The 25,067-nt window shown below is 37.5% G+C and overlaps 4 protein-coding genes across 4 annotated transcripts; 2 read left to right on the forward strand and 2 right to left on the reverse strand.

The window, feature by feature from the left end:
- The first annotated feature begins 2,868 nt into the window (after positions 1-2,868).
- LOC116521376 (olfactory receptor 6F1-like) lies at positions 2,869-6,392 on the forward strand. Its single transcript, XM_032236054.1, has 2 exons — positions 2,869-3,790; positions 6,313-6,392. Exons 1-2 carry the CDS (start codon positions 2,869-2,871, stop codon positions 6,390-6,392), a joined length of 1,002 nt encoding a protein of 333 aa, XP_032091945.1.
- Positions 6,393-9,436: 3,044 nt separating this feature from the next.
- LOC116521377 (olfactory receptor 6F1-like) lies at positions 9,437-10,381 on the forward strand. Its single transcript, XM_032236055.1, has one exon. It carries the CDS (start codon positions 9,437-9,439, stop codon positions 10,379-10,381), a length of 945 nt encoding a protein of 314 aa, XP_032091946.1.
- Positions 10,382-13,606: 3,225 nt separating this feature from the next.
- Positions 13,607-14,620, reverse strand: LOC116521378 (olfactory receptor 11L1-like). Its single transcript, XM_032236056.1, has one exon. The coding sequence runs from the start codon at positions 14,618-14,620 to the stop codon at positions 13,607-13,609; it is 1,014 nt and encodes a 337-aa protein (XP_032091947.1).
- A 9,140-nt stretch (positions 14,621-23,760) lies between these two features.
- On the reverse strand, positions 23,761-24,699 carry LOC116521379 (olfactory receptor 6F1-like). The gene has a single exon (XM_032236057.1). The coding sequence runs from the start codon at positions 24,697-24,699 to the stop codon at positions 23,761-23,763; it is 939 nt and encodes a 312-aa protein (XP_032091948.1).
- Positions 24,700-25,067: the final 368 nt, after the last annotated feature.

Raw genomic sequence — 25,067 nt, forward strand, 5'->3', positions numbered from 1 at the left:
TCATGGTATATGGAGGAATTGAGAGGGGTGAAACAGATAAAGAGATTTTTAGAAATCCACTTGTGGAAAATAATGATCAACTTGATCAAACACAGATAAGAGCTTCTATTAAGGCCTACCATGTGGCAATTTTGGCAGTGAAGCATAAATATTTCTCCATACTAATTGCAGATAATCAACAACCCTCTTTAAGGTGTGCCATCTCCTCCTGAGGAAGGAGGATATAGCTACATGAAGAAGCACCCTGAGGAATTTCCTGATATTCTGAAACACAAAATTTCTTGGCTTTGTTCCAGGTTAGATGTGGGCATGGTGCTGGTGGAGGCACCTTGGGTAAATCCTTGCCCTGTTATCTGGGAACAGTTTCATCCTGTTGCTCTGAAGGAATTGAATTCTAGGGATTATGAGTGCAAACACCTTTGTTTTAGATTCATGACCTTCCCAGCTTGTGCAAGCTTCCTGTGGGGAGAAGTTGTTGGGTTCCAGTGGTGATTATTGCTTCCTTGAAGTAGGGGGTAATGCCTTAGTACTTTAAGAAAGCTGTGATATGCCATCTTCTTAAGAAGCCATCACTGTATTCCATCCTGTTGGATAATTTTGACCTTTCTTCAATCTTCCCTTTTTGAGGAAGGTGGTTACACTTCAGGTCCAGAACTTTCTGAATGAAATTGATTATCTAGGCCAGTGATGGCTAACCTTTTTTAGATCATGTGCCAAAAGTTGGGGGACTACAGGATGGTCATACACAGGTGTGCCCACACCCATAATGCTATGTGCTTGAACCCCTCCCCCCATTGTGTAACCTTCAGGAGGCTTCTCTGAAGGCTCTGGAGCATAGAAAAATGACCCAACGAGCAAACTGGAAGATCAGTTATTCATAGAAGCACACATGCACACATGCACACATCCAAACACACACACACACACACACACACACACACACACACACACACACACACATATACACAGAGTATATCACAGACATGAGTACACCCCCTCAAACGTAGTAAATATTTAAGGACTCTATCTATCTATCTATCTATCTATCTATCTATCTATCTATCTATCTATGAATTTATGATATTTTAATAATATATTTAATATTTTAAATTTAATGAAATTGGTATAACTGTTCTGACCCCCTCCTCCGTCCAGTAATGAAAACCGAGACAAGCTTAACTAAAATGTCCTTTAATAGCAAGACCAAAATCTCGGTGGCTGAAAGCCAAGCAAACAAACAGATAAGGACCTTGGCCGCAACTCAGACAAACCTTGGCAGCAACTCAGACAAACCTTGGCAGCAATCCAGCCTGCCAAATTAGTTACAACAGTTCTCTTTAGTCAATGCGTTGACTTCTGTAAGAGGGCCGTGTGGACCAGCAGTCTTTTTTATAGTCTGGAGAGGAGCCTAATGACCACCAGCTGAGCACAATTACCTCCTGTAATTGCATAATTGTTCCTGACGCCTAGTAGCTCTTCGATGGCGTGCATCCAGGAAAACTCACTGCTGGCTTCTGATCACTCTCCCTTGTCTCCTCCCCACTGGTCCAAGGCTCAGGCGCCACCTGGTGGCCAATCAGTCTCTCTGCACCCTGCTCAGAGTTGGAATCCTGTCCAGGGTCCTTCACATCCTCCAGAGCCAACTCATAGGGCCCCTCGCTGTCGGAGTCTGGTGGCAGCTCCAACGGCTCCTGCTGGGCCACAACAATAATACACTTATTTCTTCTGTTATTTCCCATTCAAATAACTTCAAATTCTTCATTTCTATCTCCAATAACATCACTTCATTATTATTGCAAAAGCAGCTTGCAGAACCAGTTGAAGGCTTCCAACAGTCCAGAGTCAGGCAATGGTAGCTACCATTGATTTCTTTTTTAAATTCTATGGGACTGTCAGGAATTCAGCTGAGAAAATGTTGCCAGAAGGGGCTAATATTGTCACTGCTAATTTCAACTTTACCATGAAGCACCACTTACCAATGTCAACTGAAGATTGTTACTCATATAGACTATATTGACACTATTGTCACTCTCTTTCCCACTGAATTTTTAGAAGCACCAAAAAAAATGAACCTTTCTACTAATATCACCTAATACATGTTCTACAGCCACCAAATACAAAACAAATAAAAATAAATAAATCCTTTAAAATTAATTTGATGGCAGTAGTGTAAATAGCCTATGTACAGTTGAAATCTTTTAATATAGTCTTCTCACTTTTCAGAGTGTGGCCCCAGGAGAAAAAACTTAAAGGCCAAGTCTGGGTTTCTGTTAAAATGAAGTATAATGATCCACTCCAAAATTTAATGAATCACCAATGTTAAATTAAAAATAATAAGTCCCATATGCCTTATCTAATTTGATGATACTTTTCCCCTTTGGTTACTACTTCTATTGAGAGTTCTTGGACAAATAGCAACATAAATCTATCAAGAAGATTGAGCATGAAATTATGTTTGTAAGCAGCATGTGTTTGTCTGCTGGTTTAATTCAGTAACTGTAGATTAAAAATCTGAATGAGTGTGACAGGCATTGGAAAGCTGAGAAAAGCCTTTTAGAAGCAAGGGACTAGAATGGAATATCTGCTCTGAATAATCTTCTATTTTAGATAGTAAAAGTATTGTACTTATAGAATATTACCTGGGAACTATCATCGTGGCATATTGCATGTGATCCCAGTATTCAAATTTCAAGAAACAATATTTTTTTAAAAAGATTTTTGAAAGTTATTATAATGCCATGTCATGTAGGGGAAATCAGACTTAGAGAAGACTTAAACAAAATGTAAAATTGGTCTGTTTCAAGTAGGAAAGCCAGAGACTAACTAGTATGCTTTCCCTCAATTTCAGCAAAGACAAATATGGGACAAATGGAAAAGACCAATGAAGGAGCACAAAACCAAACAAAAGTGATGGAATTCATTCTTCTTGGCTTCCCTGGATCTTATTATACACAAATGTTCATCTTTATTATCTTTTTTATCATGTACATTCTAACAGTTTTAGGAAATATTGTCATCATCATTCTCGTGATCTCAAATCAGCATCTTCATACTCCCATGTATTTCTTCCTTTGTAATTTCTCTTTTCTGGAAATGTGGTATACAACAGCTTCTGTTCCAAAGGCCCTTGCCATCGTTCTTGGATGGAACAGAACCATATCTTTTATTGGATGCCTTATGCAGATGTACTTTGTTTTTGCCTTGGGTTGCACAGAATACTTCCTGCTATCTATCATGGCTTACGACCGATATTTGGCGATATGTTATCCATTGCATTACAGCACAGTCATGAACTTTCATTTGTCTAGCATACTAGCAACTAGTTCTTGGCTTTGCGGGTTCATCATTATTTTCATACCAACTTTTCTGATTGCAAGGTTGACTTTCTGTGGACCCAATGTGATTAATCACTTCTATTGCAACATTGATTCCTGGATAGTTTTGGCTTGCAGCAGCACCTATGCTGTTGAAATGGCGTCCTTTGTTATATCCATCTTTGTTATATTGGGACCCTGCAGTATAACTTTACTTTCCTATATTTATATCATCTCTACCATCCTTCGTATACCTTCAGCAAAAGGGAAACGAAAAGCATTTTCAACATGTTCCTCCCATCTTGCTGTTGTCATTATTTGGTATGGTTCCACTATTTTTCTCTTTGTTAAACCTTCTAAAAGGACCTCTTTAGAAATGACTAAATTAGTGAACATTTTGAGCACAGTTGTAACTCCCTTACTGAATCCCTTCATTTACACACTAAGGAACAAAGAAGTAAAAGAGGCATTTAAGAATACACTATGTTTCCATTAAAGAAGTTTGATTTGTTGGTTATAAAAATAGGTTTTAGTTTGAATAGTTTTATAGACAGTTTACATCTAATTCTGTTTTTATGTCATTTTTTTAAAATAACCACATTGAGATTTTAATAATCTAATAGATACTAGGATTTATAATATAGAAATGTAGAAGAAAAGAAAGACAAAAATTAAAAGTCGATGACAGGAAGAAAGCTTTATTTCTCATCTGCTGTTATAGTCTATTTAAAAATATTTGGATGGGATTTTTAATCCCTGTCTCATATTGAGAACACAATGTCATGGTTGCAAATGTAGGTTTTATGTCAGACTGCAGGTTTAGACTCAGACATGCAATCCAGTGGTGAGTTCTGGTGGGTGCGCCCCAGTATATGTATGTAAGCAGCAGACACTGTTCAGGTACTGTGCTTTGGAAGGCCTACCCGCCCACCTGCTCTCCTTACCTCTATTTGAGCCGAATGGGGCATTTGTGCAGACGCAACATGGGGCGCCTGCGCGACCCTCCGCCAAGCAGCTGGAGTGTTTCGGGTGGTGGGTGTGCATGCATGCACAGCATGCATGCACATGGTGGATGCCTGGCCCCGTCACAGCATACTGGTTGCGACGGGCTCTGGAACCCACCACTGATGCAATCTACTTTCTCATGGAAGCAATTTGATATTGTAACGCAATTGTAAGATATAGTTGTAATATTGTAGGATATCTGTAGAATAGAGAGGAAACCCTGGGCAGAGCATGAATCATCAGTCATAATCACTCAGTTAGTTCCTGTACTTGAATCCAAGACTTCTGGATTGCACAACATCTTAATGACCACATCAATTTTCTTGTTTGAACTGTTTAAATAGTGTCAGTGTTGTTGACACTTCTGCATTGAGTCACTTGATCTCACATCAGTTAAATCAAAGATTTGCAGCTAAAGTACTACAAGCACAGAAACATTTGTATAAGATAAAATTTTCTACCTTCCTCCCAGTGGTTGAGTAATACAGAGGTTTCTTCTCAAGCTGATGACACACAGATCATCTGGGAGTGAACAGTCCCAGTCTTTCCACAAGAAGGAACAAATACTATGGTGGGAGGAGAGTGGGAAGTTTTGGTGGTTGGTACACACTGCAATAAAATGGAAAAAAATAAAATCTGAATCATATTACAGAGCAAAATCTGCCTTTTTGTAACAGTGATCTGATGTTGCATGAAAATAATACATGTGGCTTGTGTGCAATGCCATACCTTTTTTTTTTATTTCTCCCATCTAGTCACTTCCCTTTAGTTTTATTTTGTCCAGCATTTTTCTAATCATTCTGTACTGAGTTGGCTGAAAATTACTACAGCTCGAACAAAGCAAACCCAACTTTGCTCTAAATTATCTAGATGGAGATCACTCATGAGAATGTTTTTTATTGATTTATTTAACAGAGCACAAGAAGAGTCATACTGTAAAGGGTGCAGTATGGGGTCAAACAAATCTCTATATCTCTGCAAGTATTGCATTGGCAAATGTAACACTTTACCATTGTTCACTGGGGATGTGTATGCATGTTCACACCAAATTTCATCGAAATCCGTGATGTTCAAGCAGGACATTTTTCTGAAATGATATGACTTGACATGGAATGACACTGCTGTCTCTCTCAGCTTTAATAATTTCACAGGGGGGAAATATGAAAAGGAAGGAGTCTTATGTATGCTTGCCATCTTGAGTTTTATATATATGTTTGTTTGTGTGTGTGTGTGTGTGTGTGTGTGTATGTGTGTGTGTGTGTGTTTAGTGTTACAACCCCTGGTATGCCCAAATATGGGAGGAAGCTTACTGCTTCCATTCTCTGTCTATCGGCTCGTCACAAGAGACCATCCAGACAGAAACCCAATATTTTTACTGTTGTCTTTGTTACATTTGTGTTGTATTTGTGCTGATAAATAAATAAAGGGAGACTAGTATGGATCTATTTCAAGCTATTTAGCTCTCATCAGCTAGCCTTACCCTTACTGGGATTCGAAAAATTGCAACACAAATCTAACAAAGGCAACATTTAAAAAAATGGCTTTCTGCCTGGATGGTTCCCAGAGTGAGCCAATAGACAGAAATGGAAGCAGTATGCTCCCTCCCATATTTGGGTATACCAGGAGTTGTGACACTATATATATATATATATATATATATATATATATATATACACATACACATACACATACACATACACATACACATACACATACACGTACACGTACACGTACACGTACATGTACATATACATACACATATATCTGTGTGTGTGTGTGTGTGTGTGTATTGGGAATTTTTTTTTAACTAATTTGGAATCCTGATGGGCAGAGCATTGCAGCATTCTGTATGACTAAAGATACGACTGCACAACTTTGGCATCTTTAAAAATGGAAACTTCCAGTAGATGCTATTACTGATGTATTGCTGCTTCCTTCTCCTGCATGTGAAAATGTAACCAAAATGTGTAGTCACTCTCTGAGTATGCAAGACAACTTATACAGACCAGAAGAAGTGATTATTGGGGGCATTCTTTCTCTAATCTATCCTATAGTTCATTTCCACAATTTTAATCAAATTCCAAATAGGATACATATAATTTCTATGTAAGTTTGCTCTTGAAATACTTTTTATATTAAAGCCATTGTTATAAATTTAAATAAATAGATAAATAATAATCCCAGGTCCTTGGGGAGAATAAAATGGTAGATAAAATGACAAACTGAGTCTAAACATCTGGCTAACTGTGCAACCATCATATTAATACATTTATTAGATGTTATGAGAACTGGTTGGAATTAAGAAATATATATCCCATGCTCAATCATAGATCAAGCTAGTAAAGCTGGAACAGGTTCTTGCAACAATAGTATTAGTAAAGGATGTGAATTAGAGTTGTGCAGTAATTACCCAGTTGCTTTAAACATCTGAGATTCCCAAACAGTTTTTAAAAGTTATCTATATATGAAAACTCATTCCAAATAGTTTCTGATGCCAATGTATGTAGTTATGACGCTCAGCACTTTGTTTAAAATTTTCCTCAACAAATACTTTTATATTTTTAATTACATTTATTTTTAACTAAGAAGTTAATCAGAATCCAAATACTCTGAAGCAGCCAATCAAATTTTGTCTCTCCCTCTTTCCTCTTACAAATCCCCTAGAAAAATCACTATAGAAACTAAATTGGATTTTTCCAGGGTTTATGTATGCATTTTCTGGAAAGCTTTAAACTCCTTTCTGTGCATGTCTATACATCAGGGGTGGGTTCCTGCCAGTTCCAATCTCTTCTATAGAAGAGGTTCCACAAATCTACAGTGCCGTTTAGAACCGGTTTCAGCTCCCGCCCCCCCCACCCGTCCGCACATGTTCAAGATGAAGAGTGAGAGGAGGAATTCTGTGAGTTGAAGTCCACAAGTCTTAAAGCTATCAAGTTTGAACACCCCTGGGTTTTTTTCTAAAGGGTTAGAGGTGCAAGGGTCTTGTAACTTAACAGCTTTAAGACTTGTGTGCTTCAAATGCCAGAGTTTCTGAGCCAACATTTTGGATGCTAAGCAAAAGTGTTGTTAAATGAGTTTCATCACATTTTACAAGTTGACCACGCCCACCAGTCACATGGCCAGCAAGCCACTCCCACAAAGCAGGCCACATCTATAGAAGAGGTTCTAAATTTTTTTGAAACACAGTACTGTTATACATGTATCTAAACCAGGGGTGGGTTCCTTGCGGACTGATTGGTTGGTGAATGTCTTTCATAACACACCTAATATTTATCTTATGATTTTTTTAAATTCACTTATTCTACTTCAATTTCCATTTTAGATTTAATGGGACAAATAGCTGCCTTTATTATTCCTTGAAGTATGGTATATTTAAAATTTAACTTCCAAAGTTGATAACAGATTTGTTCTGAAAACAAAAAACTATTTCACTGGGAAAAAAATGTATCATAATTTTGTTTGTTTGTTTATTTGTTTGTTTGTTTGTTTATGTATTTATTATTGGCAGTAGTGTGATATATGATACTGGATATTACAGATTTAAAGTGGACTTCCCACTGTGCAGAGTATGGCCCAAAGAGACATAAGTATGGCTCTCAGTCAAAATAATTTACATTGATAATGATCAAGTACAAAACTAAATGAATCATAAATTTTAAATAAAAAATAATAGGTCCCATATGACTTATCTACTCTTATGAAGATTTCTTTGGTTTCTGTGAAATAACTTTGACTGAGTGATATCGGGGGGGGGGGAGCAATATAAATCCTGTGAGGAGGTTGAACAAGAAAACATTTGACCTTTGGGATTATTTCCAATGATAACAAAATAAAACATATGAAAATATTTTAAACCCTTGTAGTATTTCAATAAGCCTGAAATTATGATGTCATAAATATTATTCATTCAAATTAGAGCTTAGTTGCAAATTGCAATATACAAAAATATTATTTTGATCTAGAAATCATGAAAAAATAATCTACTTACTATATTGGAAAAGTGTAAGCTTATTTACATATTTCTATCTTGCTATCTCTATTATATCATCATTTCTTTTTATAATGAAAAAAATGAATAATTATTAGATAGAAGAGGAATTGCAAATGATTAAAATAGACATACAAGTGCATTTCAGATTAAGAACCCAAGTAGCAAATACTTTGATAAGTGGTCTTTGTTTTTTAGGTCAAAAGAATAAAAGTTTAGAACATTTCAACTTTATATAAATGTGTTATTCCAAAATTGCATGTTCAACAGATACCTTCTGCGGGCGCTCAGAACTAGCGAACTAATGTGCTGAAGCTGACCAGGCTAAGGATGCTAGCCAGATGAATATCTGGTAGACAGAGGCAGAATTTTTTTCTTCTTTTCCTCCCCAAAAACTATGGTGCATCTTATACTCCAAAGTGTCTTATATTATGGAAAAATATGGTATTTTATTTTTCCCCAATTCCTGCTACATAATAGATATAGATTTAAAACAGGAAAATATTCTATATGTCATAATTTATAGTTTGTATAAAATTTATTCTACAATGTAGTGGATACAAATCTTTCAAAGTGACACAACCTAAATTGTAAAGAAATATTAATAGATATATAATATATACAGACATACTAATACACAATAATGCCTATATACATTTGTCTGTTTGTATGCAACAAGTTTTTGTCTGTTAGTTTGGCTATTTAGTGAACGAAGGCTAAAAATGTGAAGTAGAACATCAGACTGTGGTAGAGTATAATTAGGAAAATCATCTTACTGTAGAATGGAGAATTTGCCCTAGATAACAGTTATATTTCAGATAGTAAAAATATCTTCCCAATATCTTTAGGAAGCTATCACAGAGGCAGGCTCAATGTGATCCCAGTATTCAAATTTAAGAAAGAGTTCATTATTTTAAAATGATTTTATAATTGTGATTTCATGTACTGTAAGTGAAATCAAACTTAGGGAAAAACCTACTAACATAATGAAAAAGTGGGTTGTTTCAAGTATAGAATATATAACATAGAATCATAGGGTTGAAAGGGATCTTGGAAGTCTCAGAGATTAAAAGCCTGAATCCAATTAGTATGTTTTTCCCCAATTTCAGCAAAGACAAATTGAGGATAAATGGAAAAGACCAATGAAGGAGCCCAAAATGAAACAAAAGTTATGGAATTCATTCTTCTTGGCTTCCCTGGATCTCATTATCTAAAAATGTTCATCTTTATAATATTTCTTATCATGTACACTCTAACAATTTTAGGAAATGTTGCCATTATCATCATCGTAACTATAAATCAACGTCTCCATACTCCCATGTACTTCTTCCTTTGCAATCTTTCTTTTCTGGAAATTTGGTATACAACAGCCTGTGTACCAAAGACACTTGCCACCATTCTTGGATGGAATAGAACCATATCTTTCATTGGATGCCTTATGCAGATGTACTTTGTTTTTGCCTTGGGTTGCACAGAATACTTCCTGCTATCTATCATGGCTTACGACCGATATTTGGCGGTATGTTATCCATTGCATTACAGCACCATCATGAACTTTCATTTGTCTAGCATGCTAGCAACTAGCTCTTGGCTTTGTGGGTTCATCATTATTTTTATACCAACTTTTCTGATCGCAAGGTTGACTTTCTGTGGACCCAATGTGATCAATCACTTCTATTGCAACATTGATTCCTGGATAATTCTGGCCTGCAGCAGTACCTATGATGTTGAAATTACAGCTTTTGTTATATCTCTCTTTGTTATATTAGGATCCTGTATGATAACTCTGCTTTCCTACATTTATATCATCTCTACCATCCTACGTATTCCTTCAGCCAAAGGGCAGCAAAAAGCATTTTCTACATGTTCCTCCCATCTTGCTGTTGTCATTATTTGGTATGGTTCCACTATTTTTCTCTTTGTTAAACCTTCTAAATGGATTTCTTTAGAAATGACCAAATTAGTGAACATTTTGAACACAGTTGTAACTCCCTTGCTGAATCCATTTATTTACACGCTAAGGAACGAAGAAGTAAAGGGGACATTTAGACATTCATTGCATTGGAATGGTTAATTTTTTGTAACCAACAAATAGAAATTAAAGTATGTCTATTTGTTGGCTAAAAAACATGTTTTAGTATGAACAGTTTCTGAATAAAATCTATTGTGTGTCCTTGAAAATATATTTATCAGTATTTATGTCACTTCACTAAGATATCCAAACAAACCATGAACACTCAAGCATTAGTATTCTTGTAGTTACATTGAAAAAAAAATCCATTGTTTAATCTCTAATTCTTTAATAGTGTTTAACATGTTCTTTTATCTGTGTCTCTCCTCCATTATTTATAGACATCTGTGTATGAGAGAGAGAGAGAGAGAGAGAGAGAGAGAGAAAGTATTTTTCAGAGCATTAGCATTTTGCTCTTTCATTTTCAGTTTTTTCCCTATTTCATTTGCATTCTTACCCTCTTCTTTCTTTCACCTTCCCAATTGTCATACTGCATGGTGAATAAACCAATTTAGTAGTGATTGAATACAGTAGGATATACATGGAAAATTACCTAAAGAAATAAGTTGAAGATCAAATGTATACTACAGAAAATAACAGAAAATTAAACTAAGGAATTATACAATACTTTGAAGTGATAAAGCAAGGGGCTGTTTAGAGAAGAAGCAAATGTACTTGGTTCCATTCAGCTTTCCCTCAATTTTGACCAGTCTCTTAGTCCCTGCTGCTGAAAAACACACTCACAGCATGATGCTGCCACCACTATGCTTCACTGTTGGGATCATATTGGGCAGGTGATGAATGGTGCCTCGTTTTCTCCAGATATGTTTTAAATTGAGGCCAAACAGTTCAATCTTGATTTCATCAGACTAGAGAATCTTCTCCTTGCAGTCTGAGAATCCTTCTGGTTTTTTGCAAACTCCAAGCAGGTTTGTATGTGTTTTGCACTGAGGAAAGACTTCCATCTAGCCACTTTGCATGAAGCCTAGATTGGTGAAGCAACATGGTTGTCTTTGTGGAACTCTGTCCCATCTCCACACAAGATCTCTGGAGCACAATCAAGTTTATCTGATTGCAATTTTCACCTGATTACTCAGTTTGAACAGATGACCAGCTCGTGAAAGAATCGTGGTTGTGCCAAACTTCTTCCATTTGAGAATTACGATGTCCAATGTGTTCTTTGGTATCCAGTGTGCTCTGCAACTTCAGTGAAGCAGAAATTTAATTTAGCCTTCTCCAAATCTGTTCCTTGCAATAATCCTGGTTTTGAACTCTGAAAGGAGTTCTTTTAACCTCATGGCTTTTGCCCTGCTACAGTATGCTTTGTCAACTGTGAAGCTTTCTATAGAGAGGTGTGTGCATTTCCAAATCATGTCCAATCAATTTAATTTACCACAGGTAGACTCCAATCAAGGTGCAGAAACATGTCAGCAGTGGTCAAGATAACTGTGAGGCACCTGAGGCTAAATTTCAAGTTTATTACAATAAGTGAATACTTATGCCAACATAATGTTATGGTTGTTTTTTTCCCCCCCTTTTTTTATAAATTTATAGACATTTCTAAAAATTTGTTCTCACTTTCATTATAGTGTATTAAGTATAGATTAATGATAGAGAAAAAGAATTTTAACAACTATATAATCAGACTGCAGCATAAGAAAATTGACAAAAGTGTAGGGGTCTGAATACTTTCTGAATGCACTGTATAACAAACATGAGATGGTTTGGTCCTCAAAGAGGAAAATCTGTTTGAAATTATCAGTAAATGTGCAATGTTCATTATAAAATATGAATTAAGCCATAGCCAAGTTGGAAGAGTCTGAAGATGGGCCACGAGCTATATGAAACTAAACTGAGGTAGACATGCAATCCTTGAACCCACTGCCCATCAGAATTCAGCAATCAGTGGCAATTACTGTTCTTTAGTATAGATAGTTCTTGACATATGGGTCTTCATATGACTGACCTGATTTTATGACTTCCTGTTTTGTAGTAGCCAAGAGCCAATACTGTGATTCTGAAGCAACTGCTATGGTAGTTAAGTGAACACTGCAATCTCTAAGTGAATCAAATATTCACTATGTGGCATTTTTTGCAAAATAAACGCTTCTTTATGGCAGTGACTGCAGGAGATTGCAAATGGAGATTAATATGGGCTAGTTCCAGAAATCTGATCACATTACCATAGAACAGGCAGAGTCAGAACTTCAGAACCAAGTTATAAGTACATTTTCAGGTGGCCCATCTTAAATTCAAAATATCACAAAGTGACTTTTTATAACTTAAGAGCTGTGTGAATTGGCAGCTGATTATACATGATCAAAAGACTGATCCTGAACCCTAAAAGCAGCAAAGAAAATGAAAGATGAAATCTTGTGATATTTTTAACAATAGTTATGGGACCCAGGTTGAGAAAATAAACACATTTGTATCTTGAAGGAATTGTATATTGGGAACTATAGAAACTAACAGATTATAGCACATATTCCTCCAAGTTGAGAACAGAAAACAGTGTCAGACCCTGTACTCCTTTGTTTTCAGAACTCAGGATACAGATTAACAGAGTTGGAATGGACATTGGGTGTCTTCTAGTCCAACCCCTTGTTCAGGTAGGAAATCCTATACATTTTCAGGCAAATGGTTGTCTAATCCATCTTAAAAATATGGATTTTGCCATTATATTAATATGCAATAGTAATTTAACTGAATTTAAGGAAGATGCAGTACATTTAGTATGCTGAGAAAAATAAATAAAGGGAAGAGTTAAACCAAATTACATCTAGTCCTGCACCCCCAAAATTATTTTTAAAAAAATAAAATTCTAATATGCTCCTCTAAGAAAAACTTTGATAGTTCCTTTTTCTAGGATCACCTCCACCCAGTCATTTGACTCAATATAAAACTTTAAGGAAATTGAATGAATTCCAGGACCCATTTTTGGCACACACAAAAATTTCTCTCTTTCTTATTTGGTTGGGATGGGAATAATCATATAAAATACTTTGATGTGAGTTAAATAATTTATATGTCACATACACTCCTTGTATAGGTGTTCTTGCATAATTATAAGTATAATCTTTATTGTCATTGTACTTAAATACAATGAAATTGGTTGCAATTTAAAAAATGATTTTCTCTGGTTTCCAGAGATTAAATTGTGATTATTAACATTCAAAGTTTTTCAGCAAATGTGCTAATTCCATACACACATTAAAATAGTGAGAGTAATAAATAAAAGACACATGTAACTTTAATTAAAGGATAGGATCATGCTTCAACATTCAGGTATCAGCTTTTCTCAACTTCCATTGGTATTTCCTTAAACATTGTTTCTTGATCCACCGTGTTATTGACACAGGTACAATAGGAGTTTTTACAGATAAGCTTCCTCAGAGCTTCTTTGACATCTTTATTCCTCAGACTGTAAATCATGGGGTTCATCATGGGGGTAATCACAGTGTATAGCAAAGAGAAGAGTTTATTGAGAACCGGAGACTGTTTGGCTGAAGGGGCTGCATAAATGGTACCTAGAGTACCATAAAATAATGTCACTACAATGAGATGAGAAGAACATGTTGAGAATGCTTTCTGTTTCCCCTGGGCAGAGGGGATTTTAAGAATAGTAGAAATAATATTGACATAAGAAGCTACTGTGAGAAGAAAGGGGCCTATAGTTACCATTGATGCTAAAATGAAGGTTGTTATCTCTGCAATGTAAGTGTCAGAACAGGAAAGCTTTGTGACAGGAGCTAAATCACAGAAGAAATGATCAATTTCATTGGAGGCACAAAATGGCAAACTGAAAGTGAGTACAATGGGGGCTATAGAAGTCAGGAATCCGCTTATCCAGGAACCAGCTGCCATCTGAAAACAGATTTTGATGTTCATGATAGTTGTATAACGAAGCGGATTGCAGATTGCTAAGTAACGGTCATATGACATCACTGCCAAAAGGTAACATTCAATGACTGCCATAGACCCAAAGAAATAAAATTGAGCAACGCAAGCAGAGAAGGAGATAGCTTCATGCATTGTTAAGAGTGTTCTCAGCATCTTTGGTATAATAGAAGTTGTGTACCAGATTTCAAGGAAGGAGAAATTTCCTAGAAAAAAATACATGGGAGTGTGGAGGCCTCGATTAGTTGACACAGCAAGCAAAATGAGGATGTTACCAGATAAAGTTATTATGTATATAGCCAAGAATATCATAAAGAGGATGATCTGTAGACCATGAAGATTCCCAAATCCTAGGAGTATAAATTCCGTGATGGAAGTTTCATTCCTCTGTCGCTCAGTAAACATCTAATGTAAATATATATATTAAAAATCAATAAAGAATTAAATCAGGTGAGGCTGGAACAAAATGTCAACTGAAGCAATTTAATAAGTAATTAACCATGAAAACAAACAAATAAATTCAGCAATTAAAGTCAGACTATTCCAAGATGTTGTTCACAAAACCTAGCTAGGCAGCCAATTTAGATCACTCAGACTATCCTAGGGAGGGAGAGCTATTTTCAAGGCCACATTAGAAGCATCTGGTAGGTCCATACTGCAATAGATTCTAGTTGTGCAGATTATATGGAGTTGAATAGGACACAATCTGACTATATTGTATTGTTTCTTCTGAAAGGTGTTTGAACTTGTTGGTCCTGGGGAAGCAAACAAAGTCCTTGAAATTGTGGAGAGTGAGAGTGAGAGTGAGTGAGTGAGTGAGTGAGTGAGGGAGTGAGTGAGTGAGGGAGGGAGAGATTCTGCCAAGATAACAATCAGGAAGAAAAGGGGGGAGGACTTGAGTGAAAGAAGCTAGAAAGGATCCACCCAAATTATCAGGTGATAAAAAGATACGACAGATTTATATTTTCAAAATTCCCAGATTTTGATATAGCTTTATAATAAAATACAATTATCTCACATTGGTGTGTTTTCTGTCTGTCTACTTGGGAGGCTAACGTAAGTATTAGAAATTTGGAAAGTCAAATCTCCTGCCTTCTCTTTTTAACAATTGATTAGTTAGTGATGGAGAGGATTAGAAAATATTTTCTAAATAATTTCTCTGCCCATTCCTCCTCCCTCCTTTATTTGATCATGACATAGGCAGAAAACCTCTGTCTTCCAAGATAATTCCAAATATTCCATTAAAGGAGAATATTTGTAGCTCAGGGTTGGTGCTTTCTGAATTTGGTTGTTTTCTTGCAGATGTTTCATTACTCAAACTAGGTAACATAATCAGTGCTAATAAAGGGTGGGATTTATATAGGCAAAGAATTTCTAAGATCACCCCAACCAATACTGACAGGGCATGCTACTAGAAAATAAACAGAAAGAAAACCCCACTTATTAGCACAGATGATGTTTCCTAATTTGGTTAATGAACTGTCTTTAAGAAAACAGCCAAATTCAGAGAGCACTTCTAATAGTGGCTAAAAGTACCATTAGTCATAGTTTTCTTTGGGATCAATTCAGGGACAGAAATGACACTCACAGCAGTGTATTCTTTTTTCCACTGAAGCTTGTTTCATTATATTGATGAGCAGAGTTCTAGCCTTCTGTCAGGTCCTATACGGAGTGGCTTTTCAAAGCTTTACTCTCTCCCAGTCCTATTTAATCTATCTGAAACTGCTGGGTTAGGCATGAGATTAAGTATTATCAGCACATTGATGATCTTCAGATTATCATCTAAGTGATGCCATCAAGATTCTGTCTCAATACCTAAATAATTGTGGGAGTCTGGGTGGAGATGAACACATTTCAGTAAAGTCTAATAAGGATGAATGGTTATGAGTTTTAAGTTCCCCTGAGGCTGATGATTTTCTACCCTTAGATCTTAATGGAATGGCACTCCCTTGGAGCATGAACTGATACATAATTTGGGGTCCTATTGGATGAACAGCTCCTATTTTCTTTTATTTCTTTAAGAAATACATCCCATGATTTCCCAGCATTGTAATGACACTTCATAGATACTGCTATCATGGCCCATGTTTTGACATTGTACAACATGCAACAAAAAGGGGATGCCAGGCATGGATTGAGTGATTTATGATTTATAGATTAGGTATTCATCAGTTAATGACTATAATTAGGCTTGGGAACTCTGTCACTAAGTCACATGATCATAAAACAAAACAAAGTCACATAACTTTGCAACTTAGTTATGTGTGCAATGATAGCTCTGGCACTCCTGGTTGCAGGTGTTAAATACATGAAACTATTACTTCTGGCCAGGTGAAGATTGCATATTGCAATTACATGATTTCTGGGATGCTGCAGTAGTTGTAACCTACCATTTTCCAATTTTCCAATCATCATTATTTGATCATGGGGACACAGCAATGGCTACAATTTTGATTGACTGTGAGCTTCTGCATTCAGCACTATTATAACTGAATAGTCATTATAAATGAATAGCCACTAACAAGGACTGTCTTTATTTGAATATATTAAAGAATATTAATACTGGATGCATAGATAACTTCCCAGCAAATGATTATTCTTTGAAACTAGGGAACATACTTACACATAGATATATCAATTTATATCAATCATTAAATAAAAATCATTAAGCTGTATGAAGAGTTTGAGAGTAGCCAGCCCCTGACCCTTTGAGTGATCATTTTAGTCATACGTACTTACCAAATACTTCCATTAAAATCAAAATAATGCCTCATTCCAGTCTATTTTTATGTTCTAGTTTGAGTTACTGCACAAATTAATCTTTTCTGTCCATTTTTGGTACTAACTAATAGTTATCTGCATTTCTGCAAACTAGATTGCAGAATCAACAATCAACACAGATTTAGCAATTTACCTGATAAATGAATTGACATCTAGATCAATCTATAGTCATAAATAAGTACTGAATGAGTACCCCATTTCCCAGGAAATATTTACTCCTTCCTCCTTAACAGACCTTGCCTAAGTGTGGGCCAGTTCAAATTTTGCTGTTTGGGGATGTGGGAGTGGAAAAAAATTAATCAAAATAGTATGAATCAGGGGGAAAATAACCTAAAAGGGCAAGAAATATTTTTAGCATATTTATTCTGTACAACATCCAGAACATGCTTCCCTTTGGTTTAAAAAACCAAACTCTTGTTTTCGAGGATGGCTATCAGTCTTGCTATTAGCTAGTCATGCTTAGAAGACAATAACACAGATGCTGTTTAATACTGAAATTGCAGCAGTCCTTGTAGGCAACTCATTTGTGTAGTTGAAAAAGAAAGAAAGACAGAAGTACACACATTGGAAGAAATATGCATATCTTTCTACTGGAGAAAAAAAAGAGAGACATACATACATACATACATACATACATACATACATACATACATACAAACATTCATACACACACACACACACACACACACACACACACACATATATATATATATATATGTAAGGATTGGGGGGGAACCTATTTTTAAGTGAAATGTGAACAAGATAATTCTAGTGTAATTTGTTTCTAGAAAGGAACTGCAATTTATGGAAAATCTAGTTTGACAGGGAACGCATGAATGATATGCAAAGTGAGGGTATAGTTTCAACATAGATAGGGATATACTTTAAATTAATGCCTTTTTGACCATTGGTAGCAATTGAGTGACCTTGAAGACACTCAACACCATATAAGTTTAAATTATAATATGGAAATCCATTGTTGTGGGTATAACACAATACATCTTGATATCAATTTTATTGAATTTAAAATTCTGAAATTCAGAGAAGAGTTTTTTTTCCCCATTATGCTACTGTTTAGAATCATAATGATTCACCTTTCTCCAATTGACAGGATTTGGTGAAACCAAAAATCTTGAGGGATGATTGAGAAAAGTAATAAAAAGAGGGAAAAATAAATTAAACATTCAAAGGAAGGAGTTAGATCAAAGTAATGTCAGGAATATCTTCCCAAATCATTTCCTTATTTGAGTCATTGTGCTTGCTTCAAAATAAGTATATATTTTCTGATTAAGAAACTATTGATACCAAGAAACTATAAAATTTAAGAAGAGATCTCCAGAAGAAGTGTTACAAGGAAAAACATTATTAAGTTTATCTTACCTTCATATAAAATGTCTCAGCAATAAAATTTCCTGGTGACTTTCCTTTCTGATCTTCTAAGTGAAGTTCTCAGTAACCCATTTCATCCATGAAAATCTCTGACCATAAAGATATATTTAGCTTTCCACTGATTTGTATTTTCCCCATCTATTTTTTTGGAGAAAAGCTAATTTTCTTAGCATTTCATTGACAAATGGAACACAAAAGTTTTCAGAGTTACCAATATTGGGCATACTGGTCTGCATTGTCAAACTGGATTCTAGTGCACTGACCAAAAGTATTTCAAGAACATTAATGGTACAATTAATTTAATCCCAATTGAGAGCTGTTTCTAATTAGTGTCATATCGTCCAAGTAAACTTTTTTGGGGCACGGGGAGAAAATAAACAGAAGAAAGAAATTTGATTGCTTCATAAAACTTTTTCAAAAAAGTTTACTTTATGAAGTATTATTACAATAGCATGAAATTACAACTTTGCTCCAAGCTTGGATCAAGTAGGACTGGGTTGAGAGTAAATTATTATAATGCTCTGAAAATTTAATAATTAGCACATTTAATAGAATATAATTATTTATTGGCCAAGTGTAATTGGACACACAAGGAATTTGTCTTTGGTGCATATGCTCTCAGTGTACATAAAAAGACAAGATACATTCATCAAGAATCATAAGGTATGACACTTAATGATAGGCATAGGGTGCAAATAAGCAATCAGGAAACAATAAATATTAATATAAATCATAAGTACTGGACTATTAGCAAATGTGTATTTGAGAAACTAATTTATCAAGAGCCATAACTTTGAATCTTTGTTTGTGACTCTTCTAGTTCCAATCTGGTCTCCTCTGTGAAAATTTACTGGGTTGTTTTTGGACAGTGATCTTTCATGAGTGCATACCTTACAGATGATTGTGGTGAATGGTGAAAGAGGAAGTCTACACACATTATTTCAATCTCTTCTGTCTTCCTTTATATGAGAAAGAGAATAAGATGACCAGTAGGAAAGTTGATGGACTCAGTAATGAGGGTTGGGACTAGGTTGGGAATAGATCTAGCTATTAGATGGTTGCTAAAAATCAACACCAACATTTTGTAATTAATTAACGTGTGTGTGTGTGTGTGTGTGTGTGTGTACATATATGTATAAATATGTATATGTACCATATTTTTCAGAGAACCCTTTTCCCCTCAAAAAAGAGGCTGAAAATCTGGGTGCATCTTATACACTGAATGCAGCATTTTTGGCCTCCCAAAAGCCCACTCCCTTCACCAAAATGGCCATGCATAGCCATTTTGCACCTGGGGAGGGCAGGAATGAGCAAAAAATTGACTTTTTTCTCAATCCCCCCCCCAAAGCTATCTATGCCCTTTCTTTTGACAAAAAATGATTTTTTGCAAAAAATGGGCTGATTTTTACTTGTTTCCCCCCCTCCCAGATGCACTCTACAAGCCTCCTAAAGGCTACTCATGCCTTTAAAAAAAAAACAGACCCGTTTTCATGAATAATGGGCCATTTTTGGGAGATTTGCAAAGTGCAAAAACTTTTTTAAAAAAATTGCCTCTTCAAAACCTGAATGCCGGAATGGCTAACCTATGCACGCATGCCACTAGTGGCACATAGAGCCATTTGTCAGGACATGCAAGGTGTTGCCCTGTCAGCTGCCCAGAGCACATGCGTGTGCTGGCCAGCTGACTTTAGCCTTTTTTTTTTTTAGCCCATTTTTTTGCCCTCTCCAGTCTCCAGAGGCTTTATAGGAGCCTAGGAAGGGCAAAAACAGCCTCCCCCCAGGGGCCTGGGGAGCTTTCCTGAAGCCTCCAGAGCACAAAAAACTGGCCCTACCAGCAAACTGAAAGTTCAAGAACAGTCTTCCAGGGAAGCTTCTGGAAGGCCCCTGAAGTCTCCGGACGGCTTAAACTGGCCCTAAGAGCAATCCGGAAGTCTGTTCCTGAGCTTTGGTTTGCCCATAGGGCCGTTTTTTTGCACTACCTTAGTGCATCTTATTGTCCGGTGAGTCTTATACTCTGAAAAATATGGTATATGTGTATGTATGTTTGTATGTATGTACGGTGTGTGTGTGTCTCTGTGTGTATTGCATTTGTGCTGATAAATCAATAAAGGGAGACTAGTATATATCTATTTCAAGCAATTTAGCTCTCATCAGCTATCCATATCCTTACTGGGAATGGTAGAGATTTTCAGTCACCCAGGTTGTGGTTATCCCAAAGGTGCTTTTTTTCAGGAGGCAACTGAACTTTCTTATTTCTTCTTTTAAGACATTTCACTTTTTATCCAAGAAGTTTCTTCAGCTCTGACAGAATAGTAAGGAATGGAAGAGTTTATACTCTTTGCATACAGCTGGTCATCAAAAAACAAGTCAAGTTGCCTCCTGAAAAAAAAACACCTTTGGGATAAATGGTGCTGGATTCGTGTGGTCGGCTCAGATGACTGTTTTTCCAGTTCACCGAAAAACCGTGCTGTTGCAAGATGCGTATCATCTCGTCACGCCAGGTCGTGGCTCGAGGACTGAATGATGATGTCTGGGTAGCATTCCAGTTGAATCAGATGGGACTGAGGGTGGGCCTCCACGACTGCCAGAAGCTTTGTGAAGGTCCTGGGTGCAGATGAGAGGCCGAAGGGGAGAGCCCTGTACTGGTAATGCCCCCCATTGTAGTGGAACCACAGGAACCTCCTGTGCGCTGCATGAATGGGAACTGCACATAAGCTTCTTTTAAGTCTATGGAGGTGAGCAGGTTTCCTTGCCTTATGCAATCCAGGATAGAGTGGAGGGATTGCATCTTGAATTGCTTGTAGGCCAGGTGTTGATTCTAGCGCTTCAGGTCCAAGATGGCCCTCCACCCCCTCAAGCTTTTCGGGACCAGGAAAAAAATGGAATACAATCCCTGCTTTTCCTGATCCCTCAGTAAGGGTTCTAGGGCCCCTTATTTGGAGAAGGTGATGAATCGCCGCCTGCATGAGGAATCTGTTTAGGAGATTCTTGGGAGTTGGACAATGAATGAATGTCCATTGGGGAAATGACAGAAATTCTAAGACTAGACCCCTCCTGATTGTGTTGAGAACCCACGAGTCTGTGGTAATTTCCTCCCATTTGTCGACATAAAGTTGCAGCTGGCCAACTATGTGAAGGACGCCGTGATGGTCACTTGTCATGTCTGAATTGGCGGGAGTTGGAACTGCCACAAAATGGCTTTCAAAAGGAATGCTGTTGTTGCCTTGAGCCCTGTCACCCGCCTGAGAGTAGGGTCTATGGTAGGAAGAGGAGGTGGACACCTGAGCAGATTCCTGCATTCAAAAGGTCTGTTTCCTAAAAGAACCAGAGTTTTTAGGCTAATTTTTCTTCAGAGTGGCTGGAAGGACCTTCCGTTTGTTCTTCGTTTCAATCACAAATTTGTCCAGAGCATCCCCAAAGAACGGTCCCCCTTTAAAGGGAGAAGAAGCAAGCTTCCACTTGCCTTCATGTCCACCTGCCAGTGGCAAAGCCACAGCAGGCGGCGTGAAGTTACATTGGAAGCCAACGCACAGGACACGAACTTCACCACATTCAGCGCGGGGGGGTCGGCCAAATACTCCACTGCGATGATAATTTTACTGAGATCGTGACACCGCCAAGATCCCTCAGAGGGAGGTTTGGCTCTCAATTGTCTCAGCCAGAGGAGGGAAGCCCTGGTGAAAAAAGAGACAGAGGTAGATGCCCTGATGGCCCAGGCAGCCGCCTGATGCATCTTATGACAGGCCTTCTCAGACCTTTTGTCTTCCACCTTGAGACCGTCTAGCAGGGTCCACCGGCAGGTCCACCGGCAGGTTCGAGTTGGAAGTCAAGGAGACCACCGGGGCATCCACCTTAGGTAACTTCAAAATATCCTCCATCCTAGTCTCTACAAAATACAGAGATTTATCCCCACTGCTAGGATTGGTCAAAGTACCAGGCTGTGCCCATTATCTTTGGACAACATCCATTAATAAATCTGGAACCGGAATCAGTTCGATTTGGAACATTCTCCTTGAAAAGACCTTCTTTGGGGTCCTTAGGGGAGGAGGATGGCACGGTCATACTGTTAGGAGTAAGCCCTAGCTTGGTGGATGCTTTGGCCTTGGGTAGAATGGCCTTAAACAAGGATGGCTTAAATAACCCAGTGAAGGCAAGCTTATTGGGAGGAAGATCCTTATCCTCAGATAATTCAAATTCCTCGGCCTCCTCCTCCTCCTCCTCCCAGACCGATTCATCTGTGGCAACAGAGGTGCCAAGAGAAGCTGGGGCCTGCTCCCTGACCTGAACTGGAGGGCTTGATTTAGATGTTCCCTCTGTGTGGGCATCTTTCTGCCAGATCCCTTCGGCTATGCCCTGGGAGATGGCTTGGGCAATCACTTCTTTCATCTCTGCAGACCTTTATCATCCCTGGGTCGAGCCCTATACAGAGCGACTTGGCCCCTGTTCCTAACCAAGCCAGCTCCCTCCTCCACTGGAAGGATGCCCTGAAAGGGTTCCAGTTCCTCTCTGAGTGATGAAGTGGGTGATTCAGGGTAGTCCCAGGAGGCATCAGGGGAAGACTCCTGTGACTCCTCCCCAATTAATGAGGGGGACCTGTTTCCCTGAGTTGAACCAGTTTCTCTCTCTTCTATCTGGCCCAAGGGTGGACATGGCAATGAGTCCATCTGCTCAGGGGATTTGCTCTGCCTCTTCCTGTGGCTCCAAATGGCGATCTATGCAAAATTGTCACTTTAAAATGGCTGCTGCTGCTCGCCGCCGCTCTCTGAGTTCAAGATGACAGTTAGCAAACAGCAAAGAGCACGCAAAATGCTTTAAAATGGCCACCGCACTTGCTAGGCTGAGGAGAAACCGCCGACATCACCGGAGCCTTCAATCACTCCAGGTGGCACTATTAACAGCAGCGGCTGGGGAAAAACGGACAGGAAGCCTCCCACCATCCCTTGCTCACTGGCAGCCACCGGACAAGAAACTGCCTTTTTTCTCATCTGCATGTGACCAGCAGCTCTCTGGAATCCGGCAGCCTTCCTCAGCAATTCAAAGGTACAAGTTTTTTCCTTTGAGCTTTGCCTGCCTATATCTATCTAAAGAAAATTCTATACAAAAATAAAAAAGGAAGATAATTCTCTATGCACAATTTGGAGAGTCCAATCTATCTGACCTATAACTGAGGAGCTCCCCAAAATTCTTCTTAATGGGCAGAATGAGTTTTTAAACTGGTCTCAATGAGGCAAAGGGAGGTGTGGTCAAAGAAAAATCTACTCAGTCCTAGGGCAGATAGACTGTGTTAACCCATGTTTGGATTCTCCAAGCAGCGCACAGGAGAACATTTATTTTAAAGATTTATGAGTCTTTTACATCAGTCAATAATTTATCAATCACCTGTGAAATACATTCTTCAAAATATCCCTAATGTCTTTGTTTCTTAATGTATAAATAAAAGGATTCAGAAGTGGGACCAAAATTACGTTGAAGACACTTACTAACTTATTCTTTTCTAAAGACATTTCTTTAGAAGGCTTGACAAAGAGGAACATGGTGGAACCATACCAAATGATCACAACAGCAAGGTGGGAAGAACATGTGGAAAAAGCTTTTTGTCGACCTTTGGTGGAAGGGATACATAGGATTGTGGAAATAATGTACATATAGGAAAGAAGAGTCATCATACAGGAGCCTATAACAACAACAATAGCCATGAAAAAAAATGTTAGCTCAATGAAACGTGTATCTGTACATGACAGTATGATCCAAGCATCAAGGTTACAATAGAAATTATTGATCACATTGGGCCCACAGAAGGACAGTGTTGTAACCATATATGTGGGTATGCAAATAAGAAGGAAACTCCCCAACCAACATCCAAGAGCTATCTTACAAGACAAGTTGATAGTCATGATAGTGCTGTAATGCAAAGGATAACATATAGCCAAATATCTGTCATAAGCCATCACAGCTAATAGCAACTGTTCAGTGCATCCAAAAGAAAAAATGAAATATAATTGCAGAATGCAGCAAGAGAAAGATATACTTCTGCTCCCCCCTAGAAGGATGGCAAGGATCTTGGGGATGGAAGCTGTTGTAAACCATATTTCCAATAAAGCAAGATTATAAAGGAAAATGTACATGGGAGTGTGGAGATGCTGGTATGTTACTATGAGAAGGATGATGGAGAGATTTCCTAAGATGGTCAGAAAGTATATGATTAAAAAAATTATGAAGATGGAGAGCTGAAAATGTGGTGAGCCTGGGAAGCCAAGAAGAATAAATTCTGTAACCCTTGTGGTATTTAGTTGTCCGTGGTTCAGCTTTTCCATCTGAAATGGAAAAAAAAATACCAAATTTATGAATAGAAGATTTCACTAAAATGTAACAGTACTAATATTAATTTATGCTATAGCATCAGCACCACCAATATGAATTATTTTACAATATTACATTTTTTCTGCACTTTTCATTTTGGATATCTTAATTTATCATGATCTATATTAGTCACTTTGATATTTTTATGAGCAAAAGCAAAATGATGTTTAGAAATGCCAACAGAGTAATATTTGTTATTGACAGGATTTGAAATGAAAGTTTGTATTTGTATTTGTATTTATTAATACTTATAGGCCGCCCTTTTCCCTGAGAGGGTGGCTTACATAAAATGAAGGGGGGGGGGGGTATACAGACAATAGAC

Source organism: Thamnophis elegans, chromosome Z (assembly GCF_009769535.1).
Source record: "Thamnophis elegans isolate rThaEle1 chromosome Z, rThaEle1.pri, whole genome shotgun sequence".
Classification (NCBI taxonomy): Eukaryota; Metazoa; Chordata; class Lepidosauria; order Squamata; family Colubridae; genus Thamnophis; species Thamnophis elegans.

Coding starts and splice junctions, on each gene's coding strand:
- LOC116521376 (XM_032236054.1), top strand. CDS start 2,869: ATGGAAAAGACCAATGAAGGAGCACAAAACCAAACAAAAGTGATGGAA. Junction 3,791..6,312: donor AGTAAAAGAGGCATTTAAGA/ATACACTATGTT, acceptor AGTATGCAAGAC/AACTTATACAGACCAGAAGA.
- LOC116521378 (XM_032236056.1), bottom strand. CDS start 14,620: ATGTTTACTGAGCGACAGAGGAATGAAACTTCCATCACGGAATTTATA.
- LOC116521377 (XM_032236055.1), top strand. CDS start 9,437: ATGGAAAAGACCAATGAAGGAGCCCAAAATGAAACAAAAGTTATGGAA.
- LOC116521379 (XM_032236057.1), bottom strand. CDS start 24,699: ATGGAAAAGCTGAACCACGGACAACTAAATACCACAAGGGTTACAGAA.